The 12,020-nt window shown below is 38.3% G+C and overlaps 1 protein-coding gene across 1 annotated transcript in view; it reads left to right on the top strand.

Annotated features, from left to right (window-relative positions):
• The first annotated feature begins 296 nt into the window (after window positions 1–296).
• Window positions 297–12,020, top strand: part of LOC119738610 (serine/threonine-protein kinase/endoribonuclease IRE1-like) — a 28,588-nt gene continuing 16,864 nt past the window's right edge. The window contains exons 1-4 of the mRNA XM_038213517.1: window positions 297–510; window positions 5,575–5,704; window positions 9,060–9,169; window positions 9,758–9,830. Of these exons, the coding sequence (XP_038069445.1) occupies window positions 394–510; window positions 5,575–5,704; window positions 9,060–9,169; window positions 9,758–9,830 (430 nt within the window). The 5' untranslated portion in view covers window positions 297–393. The remainder of the gene's footprint in view (window positions 511–5,574; window positions 5,705–9,059; window positions 9,170–9,757; window positions 9,831–12,020) is intronic.

The raw sequence follows: 12,020 nt of genomic DNA on the forward strand, positions 1-12,020 counted from the left end.
CCGGCCATGGCAATCTTTGAATTTTGCAAAATGTTGCTGGATAATAAAACCAAGCAGCTGGACAACTCATCCAACTAGGCAGTACCACGTGACCGGCCAGCCTTGCGGCATGCATGCACGACGAATACACGGTGCCAGCGCCGCGGAACATTTTAATCCAACAAGATCTATCAAGCATGAAGCATCCGGCGCAACTCCAGTCCTAACTATAGTTGGGCCGACCCAACTGCCGCACTATAGTTGGGACAGTCCCAACTATAGTTGGGACCGATGCGATAGTTGGGGCGTGACATCATCATATCAAAACAATGAGTTAAAATGGCTGACAACATGGAAGGAAAAGTGAATCTAAATAAGTTTAAGTGAGAGTTGTACAGAAATTCGACAGGAAAGATGTGGTTGACGATGGGGAAAATCATCAGAAGGGTTTGGGTTTGGCTTCTTGTGGTCCTGCCGTTTGTGAATGTAGCGGACTTTGTCAAACACGGCGTCAAAAGTGAATCGCGTAAGGTACGATTGTAAACAACGATCATGGAAATTGCACTGCATCTATTTCGTAATTTATACTACTTGACAATTGAAGGAATATTGACGAAAAACGAACCGTCACTCGAAAAGTGCTGCGCACATTTTTTTTTTTTTTTAAATACTTAGCCTACTTTTATGTTTTTATGAAATTAATTCTAGTTTTATTTAAGATAGTGGATATTTTGCCGGAGGTAATGACGGCAAACTAACGTTAAAAAATAAAGGTTTGCCGGCGGCAATCCATATCAACAGAGGGCGCTGTACTCTTTAAGATAGGGCTGAATTATAAGAAGTATTAAATTCCCACCAAAAGTTGTGTAGCACGTTTGGTGTAGTGGTTAAGCAATAGTCCGAGTAACTTGGACCCAACTTATCGCCTTTTTTAACATTTGGACATGGTCTGGCGATACTATCGCCAGACCATGTCCAAATGTTAAACGCAGTGGCTATTGTTACGGCAGCCGTAATGCATTTCCCATTTTCTATCGTTACGGTAGACTGCAACCTGCCAATTTTTATAAAAAAACAGGACAAGAAAATATAAAATTAGAAGGAAAAAAGTGAATTTGAACTTTATGAAATTCGGACTTTATTTCCCTTTTAAAAAAAATCCTCCAAAGCCTCAGGTTAGAAAAGGAAAAAAATGCGAGTGCAAAACTGAGATCCGAACCCGCAACCTCGCGGTGCAAAATCCTACCCTCTATCGGCTGAGCTGGCGCACTGCTCGATAAAACGTGTGGAAACAAATAATTATATACCTGCGTGCGTACCAAAAAAATATCGTAGAGGGCGCTAAACAACGAGTGCCGTAACGATAGCCACTTCGAATGTTAAAAAAGGCGATAAGTTGGGTCCAAGTTACTCGGACTAGTGCAGAACCAAGTTGAAGCAGCCAGTCAAAACTGATTGAAGTGTCTGGAACAGCAGTACATGTATGTCATACGCTAGCCCCACTAGTGTGGCCGTCGGTATGCTGCGCTGAACCTCTGGCCACACACCGTGGTACCGCGCACTACTGAGGACGAAGTTTTCATAAAATTCAGGGCAATTTCTTACATTTTCAGTTTCTTACTTTCTTATGGTTGTATTCTATGATGTCTCACCTATCACTTCTGGGATGCTTAGGTCTAATGATGTTCCATTTTCCGAGATAGTCTTCAATCTTTCTGGAGTCCATATGCACTCGTGAAACGTCTGGTGATGGCAGCCATTTTGAATGGGACAAGAGATGACCTCAAGCTGTGACGTCGCGTGTATGCAAATTGCTTGTCGAGCACGCGAGGGCGCGAGTTGCAAATGCGACGGCTGTTTCCTGTACCATGCATTTATCGTCAGGGGGCCACGTGCACCGATCTCTATTCAGGATCTACGGCACAGGAAACAGCCGTCGCATTTGCAACTCGCGCCCTCGCGCGCTCGACAAGCAATTTGCATAAACGCGACGTCACAGCTTGAGGTCATCTCTTGTCACATTCAAAATGGCTGCCACCACAAGACGTTTCACGAGTGCATGTGGGCTCCAGAAAGATTGAAGAATATCTCGGAAAATGGAACATCATTAGACCTAAGCATCCCAGAAGTGACAGGTGAGACATCATAGAATACAACCATAAGAAAGTAAGAAACTGAAAATGTAAGAAACTGCCCTGAATTTTATGAAAACTTCGTCCTCAGTAGCGCACGGTACCACGGTGTGTGGCCAGAGGTTCAGTGCAGCATACCGACGGCCACACTAGTGGGGCTAGTTATACGCATGACATCAATAACCATGACGTCGCAAGAGCCGGCCAATGAATATTTATTTTCTCATGAATATTTAGTTTATTTCAATGGATACTTCAAATACATCCAAAGATTGATCATTGCAACAGCGATTGTGCGCGGCCTAGCGGTTAAGAGTCTCGTGTATCAAGCAAGCGTCCGAGGTTCGAATCTCGATGAAGTAAGTGACCAGGTGACTGATTGATAAATAGAAATTAAGCAAAGGAGAGGGTGAGAGTAGAGGAGGGAAAGTGGAGGGAATAACCATAAAAGATGTAACTTTTGGCGCTAGAAAATTAATTGAAAAAAGTGGTGATCGGGTATGGATTTTTTTCCCAATATTTTTTTTAAAAAGAGAAAACTGCTTGCCCTATGAAGCTAGGAGACCACTTGCTTAATTGCATTTTGAAAGCTCTTTTAGGTTTAATAAGTAAATTCTACAGCTATCAAATCAACTTTGATGATTCTGCGTACCATAAACATGGCATTGATAACAACGCCATGTTTACAGGATTAGCCTGATCAGTGCTTTACATTTGTCTAAATTACATGTAATAATGATAATAATGTTGTGCCCATTCTTGAAAATCACGCATTCTCGAGAATGGGCATGCACATTCTCGAGAATGGGCGCGCATTCTTAAGAATGAGCGCCCATTCTTAAGAACGAGCACGCGTTCTTAAGAATGGGCGCTCATTCTTAAGATTGGGTGGGAATATCACGTGCACAATTTATGAATTTTGCCCAATCTTAACAAACATTGCACGACATAATTATGTTAAATGAATTGTATAGCGGTTAAAAGGGAAACAATTCATATAAAGAGGAAAGAAAATGTGCTATGCTTCTGTACTCGTATAACTACGATAATTTGAATCAAATTAAACCTGTTATTATTGCTTTTTTTCTGCCCACTATGGGAAGTTTTGTAATAACGGAGGACTGGGAACTAGTCTGGGAAGTGCTTTGTTTAGGCTAGACAAGTTACAAGTCCCTGCATGTATCATATGCGTGCCACGAAAAAAAAACGATGTCCAGAAGCTGCCAAAATTGCTCTTTTGACTAGATAGAATCCAGCTCTGCGACGTTATGGTGGGATGTGAACAATAAATTGGTGGCAATTTAAATGGGAAATAGCATTAGCACTATGGGATGTCGCAGTATTCATTCTCTTTTCATTCCCCCCCCCCCCCCCCCCCCTTTTATTATCCCAAAAATCAGAATTCTTTGCACTAGTATTATTATGTCTCTTATATTTTCCCGGTCCCCCCCCCCCCCCCATATCAATACGCCTTTACTTATCATATCCACTCTACTTTTCAGCGCCTTGCGTTGCAACAGTATAATTATTGAGAATCAGTGAACGAGGATGCAGCTAGACTTGCCAAGCGCAGCCGGTGCTCGGCATCGACAAGACCGTTATCTTGTCGCGCATTCTCAAGAATGTGCGCTCAATCTGGAAGAGTTATTTTTTGCCAAGATTGAGCAAGGATCCAGTTGCACATTCTCAAGAATGTGCATGCCCATTCTCGAGAATGCGTGATTTTCAAGAATGGGCACAACAATAATAATAATAATATATTAAGTCTTTTAAAGGGAATATACAACATTTGCAAACATCGAAAAACAAAACTACCAAGTTTTTGCGAAATACCTTAATAGGATGTTGGTAAATGACAGTCTAAAGCATCCTGTAAAATTATGGCACCTGGTATACAATGTACTGTCATTTTCAAGAAAAGTGGTATTTTTGTGGCCGATCAGCGTTGGAAACAACTGGCTTTTTTTCAAATACCGGCCCCAATTGACCATTGCACTTGTTTGCAATCGATTACAAACCTATGAACGGGTACGAGCCAGCTAGACTGGTTCCCTGACCTTACAATTCCCCAATGTATGTAAACTGCTCTGTTTCTTCTTATATGGAGTCAGGGAACCAAACTACAGGAAAATGATCGTTTTTCTTGGTTTTTATAGCATTTTCAAACCCAAAACCTTCAAAAAGTCAGTGCATCTATATTTGCTTTATATTTCCAACCCCCCAATTCCATCCATTTCTGAAAATTACAGCAAAAGCAAATGATGTATATTCCCTTTAAAAAGGCTTTCCATGTCACAAAGACATCACAAAGCACTGTACAATTAAAAATCCACAATAAAAACAGTCATAAAACCAAAACAAGTAATTAAAAATTAACAATTAAGTGATTCAAAGTAATGCTTAAAAAGATGGGTTTTTCAAGTAAGTGTTAAACATTTCAAAGATAGGAGCAGATCGGATTACTGTCGGTAGCCTATTCCAGTACGGGGAGAACTACATGGAGAATTGGACATTGGGATATTTTTAACAATAGGCAGTGATAGGACATTAGCAGTTGATATGTGGGTCAAAGCTAAGCTTCAAACTTTTTTTCCAACTACGTGTATTGAGTTTGTGCCGGAGGAAAACTGTGTAAAAACATAAAAGGCAGATACTGTACCAGCGTTGGAATGAAATAAACCCTAAGTCAAGCTTCTGTATGTACCTGTAGAATTCAGGTGAACGGATAACTCTATTTGTTCATTACAGTAACTGTAAACTACAACCATTATTGTTCTTCCATTGTTGTGGAGATGCCTTATGTAATTTAAGTAGAAAATATTGCAAAGTGAGTTGTGGCAAAGCCATAGAGCTATATTAAAGTACTAGAGCGCTAACTCTTCATTCTTGCGCGCGAAGACGCTTTGATGCTGTCTTGGAGCAGACATTTTAAATTCATGCGTGTATTTGTAAAACAAATTGAAATTAGATGGATTGAATTTTGAAAGTGTAATCTAAGTGCAAAGCACAAGTAGAACATACGCAAAAAACCTGCGTCACGACGGCTTAAACAAAAAGTCACGGTAATCATCTGCAGCGGAGACCAAACGCATTGTGATGTTTGCGTAGAGCAACATAAAGTGCTCATTTGATGATCCTGCGTTTCGGTTTTGGGCGTATCAGCTTTGATAACGCACCTGTATAGAATACAAATGCAGATATGCAAATAGCCGTACAAAAAACGTATGTAACAATTTTGAGTTTTCCAAAGTTTGCGCACAAACATGGATGCGCGCAGCAGGCATCACTTTGTACATGAGTCAGCACTCTAGTAATTTAATATAGCTCTATGAGCAAAGCAGAAAGTCTGGGGAGAACCAGACACACGTGGTACACATCTAAATATGTCATCTGGCTGGTAACCCTTTTTTTTTAACCAAGCTTTTCTTCAATGCTCACTGTCGTTTCTCCCCACTCTCCACAGCCTGCTAATCCCGGACGCCTCAGCATTCCATATGAAAGCATGGAGGGCCTCCTTCTGGTTTCAACGCTGGATGGCAGCATACATGCCGTGGGACAGAAATCTGGGGATAGCAAGTGGACATTCAAAGAAGGTGCGTTTCTATCTTGGGGCTAATTTTTTTTTCTGATGTTTTGGGAAATTAGGGCTTAGTTAATGACTTCTCGCATCTGGAGACAGGTTACAGGTATTTTGTTACTGAACGAAAATATAGACCGCCATCTTACTTGAAGTTTTAAACTGATTCTTGAGAAAATTATATTTATAATGTAGCCTAAAGTTATAAAAGTGCTTTATAAGTAGCATTCCACTAAATGTGCCATCAGAGACATGTTATCGTAGTTTCTTCGGTGGGAGACATCGGTCATAAGGGAGACATTTTCATGTCTCCCTAATGTCACAGCCCCCTTTTAGAGGCAAAATTTTGCTGTCACAATTAGGTTATATTTGTTGGTCGTGGTCTAATTAGTAAACATACCGGAATTCGTGGAAAAAGGACAAGGGAATATTGGGTTAGGGCACATTTAAGTTTGAAATATTTGGGCACAAGTCTATGGGGATGTCTCCCAAATATCCAATCTAGGGTAATTATTATTAAATATTCTGCAGTAGTGTTACATTGAATGAACAGTCAACTAATAAATTAAAACATAAATGTGTTTTAAAGATGTTTGACAGAACAAGAGAATTGGAGAAAGGTAAAAGAGGGCATAATCAATGTTCATAACCCCCCCCCCCCCAAAAGGACCACCCCCTCAAATTTTGGCTTTGCCCGCCTCTACTGAAAAATGGCAATTTACGACTTTATGCTCATTTTGCGGTGACGGGATACATACATATGGTACATCATTTGCATTCACTGTTTTGAAAAAGAAATTAAAGGCAGCTCATATTTGCTCTAAATTATTTGTACATATGAACTCCAAAAGTTCTGATCCATTGAAGACTAGAATTTTGCAAAATGAAATTCTAAAAAAAAAGTAGGTTTACACTTTACAGTTAACATCAGCATATTAAAATTTGGAAAAATCAACAATCACTAGGATTTTAAAAATATTAAGGCAAAAATAAAAAGACAACAAGAACCCAAATGATTTCCACATTGAATTCACCCCAATCAGCCTGGGACTAAATGTGACCTGTTCTGTCAAAAGCAGACACTTCTGGGCAGAGGCTGAAATTGAGATAGGGCCAAAAAAAGCTGTGAGAGTAATATTTTTTTATTTTCAAATTTTTACATACATGTATTTGTAATCCTGAACATGTCTAGAATATAATATAAAAGTTTGAAACCGTAATTTGAACTCTTAATATAGTATTTTTGATGATTTGTTAAGGTATTTATCAGTTAAAGAAATTACTGTTTTTGTGACGTTCATGGCCATTTTCTCCGTTTTCTACTTTTCGACACAGTGACCTTCAAAATAGCATAACTCTGCCCAGGAATGACCGGTTTCAAAAATTAAACCACATGTTAAAAGGAAAAAGAACATATTTTAACAATTTGCAAAAATCTCATTTTTGACCTGATGCCCAGAAAAGTCTGATGTTGACAGAACAGGTTACAAATTTGCTTTTGTACTGGAAATTGTACGAGTTCAGCTATTTCAGACGGGTTTCCCGGAGTACATCATAAATGGGAAAAGTATATTAGATTAAAAGTATGCTGAAAAGAAATTATCAATGCGAGCATTTTTAAATTAATTTGTTGTTTTTTAATTCCAAGCACCACATGTACATGTATGCAATAAGTTCCACTATTTTAACACGCCATTATTTTTTGCCATTATAGCTTGTTGTGTGAAACTTGTATTACCAAATCAGAAATTATTATTATTTTTTTTTTTTAACTGAAATGGACTTTGAACAAACTCACAATGAAGCATTTCTAATGAGCCTCTGTCATTTGTATTTCAATTGACAGATTGTTATTTCTGTAAATGCAGACATGTTTAAATAATTGAATAAAAAGTGCAAGTGGCTTTCAGTTGATGTTCAAACAGTGTTACAGAATTATGTAGTTTAATATTTAACTCACTATGGGTTTTTACACAATGGTAATAACCACACAAGCTGACACAGTTTCAGTAATTGTAAACAAAGACACGTATGAATTTGCATCCCTATGGGCCTCTTAACAATCACAAATAAATGGACGATTACCGAAACAGATGTTCGCGTTCTTCTACATACATATGGTTTTAGTCTTTGTAACACATACAAATGGAAAAAAGGGCACATATGAAAATGGTGAATTCACGAATAAAATTCATACAAATACAAAAAACTAAAACATGCCATCCCTTCATGCACCATCAATATCACTAAATTTCCTAACCTACATGCCACCTACATGTACATCATAAAACTACCCAAGTTGCACATCTACATGTATAAAGCATATGGAATTCATATACATGTTTATAAACATGTACTTAATTGCCAGGCCTGAGGGCAGCTTTTGTTTGGCGTTGAATGTACATTTTGAACAATTCAAGAGTGTGCATAGCAAAGGTTATAATAATAATAAAGCGGGTTTCAATTATAATAAAATGTGTCAGTTAAGTACTACATGTACATGTACCATGATTTCAAAAAGAAATTATTCGTCCATTTTTTTTTTTTTACTGCATTCGAAATCTGCTCAAAACATCATGATGTTGGACGTACTCAGACATATTGATTATTTTCTATAATTTTTCAGTTACAAGCAACAGCTTAACTGCTAGATATAGTTTAAAACAAACTACAGTATATTTCAATGAAATACAGATAATAAGCTGTATGTTTCGTGTGTGGCATTTGTATTTTTAAAAATTCATTTCATTGAGGTTTATAATTCCATGGAAATTGCCCATGATTGGTCTCCACCATGTCTGGTAATGCCTACACAAAGAGTTTGTTGTACAAACAAATGTACATATTGCATATCTATTGAAATAAATCAGTATAGCAAATAGCAGACTGGTTTGCTTTCACTTTCAGTTTCATTTCTCTTCCTTTTGGTTTTGGCCAAAAACCAGCGCTTTAATAGAAATTGTACATTGGCATACATGTACTTGACTCTTTTTGTTTAAACATGAAGGCAAGCCCTGGAAGCGTATGTAACTTTACAGCGCTTACAGATAAATTGGCCAAGAAATAGCCCAAACAGAAAAGAAATAGGAACCGATATGATCTTGCACTTCATGTTTTAAAAACTATAACATGCATACATTAAGTACAATTGTACATTAAATGTTTGCATGCATGGTTTGCTTGAACAAGTAATGACAAAGATATGACATTATCATCAAAATGTAAAACTGTTAAAATGGCCTGATCATGTTGGAATGAATATCCAAGGATGAGGGAAAAAAATATATGAAGTAAGTTTCCCTAGAAACAAAATTCTAATTTATTTGTTTATTTTTCGTAATTTTTTGTTTGTTTATTTCTTTATGTTGTAGAACCGATCATCAAGGTTCCAGCTGAGATAGCGGACAAGGGGCTGATGTTCCTACCAGATCCCAAGGATGGCTCCCTCTATGCCATCAGCAGCAACAGTGATGGCCTGAAGGTAAGACCATTTGCCCCACACCTTGACTTTGGCCTGAAACCTCGCTTGTGCCAATCTGAGTATCACTGGTTGTCAAATGAAACCCTCTCCAGCTCCGTATCCAGCGTCTGATATATCCTAGCGTGCATATTTTATGCGACCGCACACGACTTCACAATGTGTGACGTCATTTCGATCAGAAATGTGGACTAAGCTGTGTATTGGTCAATTTTGATGCCATATTTTTGTCAGACAACAAGGGGTTACTAGCTGAAGACCAGATATAAAAGGCGCCTGCTGAATGGTCATAATCTCGAGGTCAAGATGCAGACTAGTTTTGCATAAATAATTGCTGAATCTACTCGCACGTGATAGACGCTTGCTGTGCAAGGGGATAATCCATAGACTAGCTTTTGCCTTGGACTTGGGAGATTCCAGCTCAGATTTTTTTTTTACTACAGCAAAATTCAGATCCTATAAAATAAAGTTTGGTCAAAATTATTTCATTGAGACACAGGAATATATATCCAGTGCCGACTTACTGTCGATTTGAAAATTGAAACAAGACACTAAGAATTCACCAGTTCTCTATTTTCTCCTGTTTTCCAGAAACTTCCATTCACAATCCCAGACCTGGTTACTGCCTCGCCGTGTAGGAGCAGTGATGGAATACTCTACACAGGTAAATCAGATATGTACATGTAATGACAAATGTGACCTGTTCTGTCAAAAGCAGACGCTTCTGGGCAGAGGTTGAAATTGAGATAGGGCCAAAAAATGCTGTGGGGGTGATTTTTTTCGATATTCTAATTTTTGCATATTTGTAATCCTGAACATGTCTAAAATATACTATAAAAGTTTGAAACCATAATTTGAACTCTAAATATAGTATTTTTGATGATTTGATAAGGTATATCAGTCAAAGAAATATCTGTTTAGTGACATTTGTGGCCATTTTCTACGTTTTGTACTTTTCGACACGATGAACTTCAAATAGCATAACTTTGCCCAGGAATAACCGGTTTCAAAAATTCAACCACCTTTTAAAAGGAAAATGTACATATTTTAACAATATGCAAAAATCAAATTTTTGACCTTATGCCCAGAAAAGTCTGATTTTGACAGAACAGGTCACAAATGTTTATTTGCCCATTATGCAAAGTGGAGTGAAGCACACATTACTGGATGTGAGTCTCATGGCAACACATGTAGTATAGTATTAAAGGGAAGATACAACATTTGCAAAAATCAGAAAACGAAATAATCAAATTATAACGAAATATCTGGATGGACTGATAGCGAATGACAATCTAAAGCATCCTGTATAATCGTGGCTTCTGGTGTGCTGATATTTCCAAGAAAACTTGTATTTTTCCAACGCTTGTCGGCCGACCATCGTTGGAGAAAACTGTGGGTTTTTTTTAAAAAGTGCTCAAAATTTTTCATATTTAGTTATTCCGCATTTATTTGCAATTTATTACACACCTGTGAAGGGGTACAACAGTCCTTCATTTTTAAGGAGCGCGATCGCGCAGGCGCTCCTACTGCGCTCCTCGACTGTCTCGAAGGAGCGCTAAAAATAGCGCTCCTCAGAAATCCAAAAGAGGGCTCGTCAAACACGGGAAGTTTAAAAATAAGAAGTGATAAAAACGCAAAGGATTTTAAGTCTTAAGCTACACGTATTTTTCGTTGGTATAATGCCCAAACTCACGTTAATATGCCGCTGGACATCGCTAAAAATGAACGAACACCGAGCTCGTATGTACTGTATAAGATCGTGTGTGTACAGCGGTTGTATACTGTGCGTGCACAATCTGCATATCGCGTAGAGCTGCATGAAAACACGTGGGCCCGTACGTGCAAGTGCAGCAATGACTGGTTCCCGCTGCGCCGCGCACTAAGTCCCAATGAAGGCATGATGAAAATGCGGTAACCAGTCAATGTAATAGTCCTGCGCGGTGCAATGCACTGCCTGCCGTACAGTGTTTTGCGTGCAGGCTGGACGGAATAGACGTCGTAAAAATGCCAAGAAAACAACGATTGAGAAGGACGATCTTTGCAAGCTTATTCACAAAACTTGATCTCTCTTGTCTGTGTATGTATTTCCCGTGTTCATGAATTTATTTTGAGGAAGTTTTACTGGTATGTGAAGTGAAACGATGCAGCGTGTTTCACCGAAATCCTATACCGTGAAACGAGTCTCATTGCCGGCCCACCACACACAGTGCATCACAAACGCTTGTACTAGTGCGAAGTTCAGATGTTGTTAGCCAGTTTCTCGTCGTGACTAGCATTGTGTATATGGCATACTTGACCTGCATTTTCCGTTATTTTTAAGATTATCGACGGCAGATATTTTCGATAAAACTTAAGGCAAGTTTGTGTCATTTTGAGGCCCTTTTTGTGAAGCTTTCGTAGAGCAATTGAAATAGTTCAGGCTGAAAATTTCATATAATTTTAACGAATCTGAAAGCAATTTTTCAGTTGCTTTATGTGCCGTTTATTAACTCTCCATTTTCCAAGTATAATCAAGTGATGAACCAACTGACACCTGTATTAAAAAATGAAAGCCTGAGCAGTAGTCAAACCTTTTATTAATCTCCATTTAGTTAGTTTTTTAAAATAAATTTTACCTTGTCTTACAGTTACAAAACGAAAAAAGTAACGCAACTTGAGCATATGTTATTATGCAAAAACTAATAATAATGCAGCCCCTTGAATAAATCCTTATATTCAAAATAAAACAAAAACAATGGTAACCCGTCGTTTTACCGCTGTTTATCCGTAGATTTTAAGGAGAGCGATTTGCTCTCCTCGAATATTTGAGGAGAGCGATTTATAGCTCTCCTGGATTTTCTTTAAATGAAGGACT

Source organism: Patiria miniata, unplaced genomic scaffold, assembly GCF_015706575.1.
Source record: "Patiria miniata isolate m_02_andy unplaced genomic scaffold, ASM1570657v1 HiC_scaffold_3, whole genome shotgun sequence".
NCBI classification, from domain to species: domain Eukaryota; kingdom Metazoa; phylum Echinodermata; class Asteroidea; order Valvatida; family Asterinidae; genus Patiria; species Patiria miniata.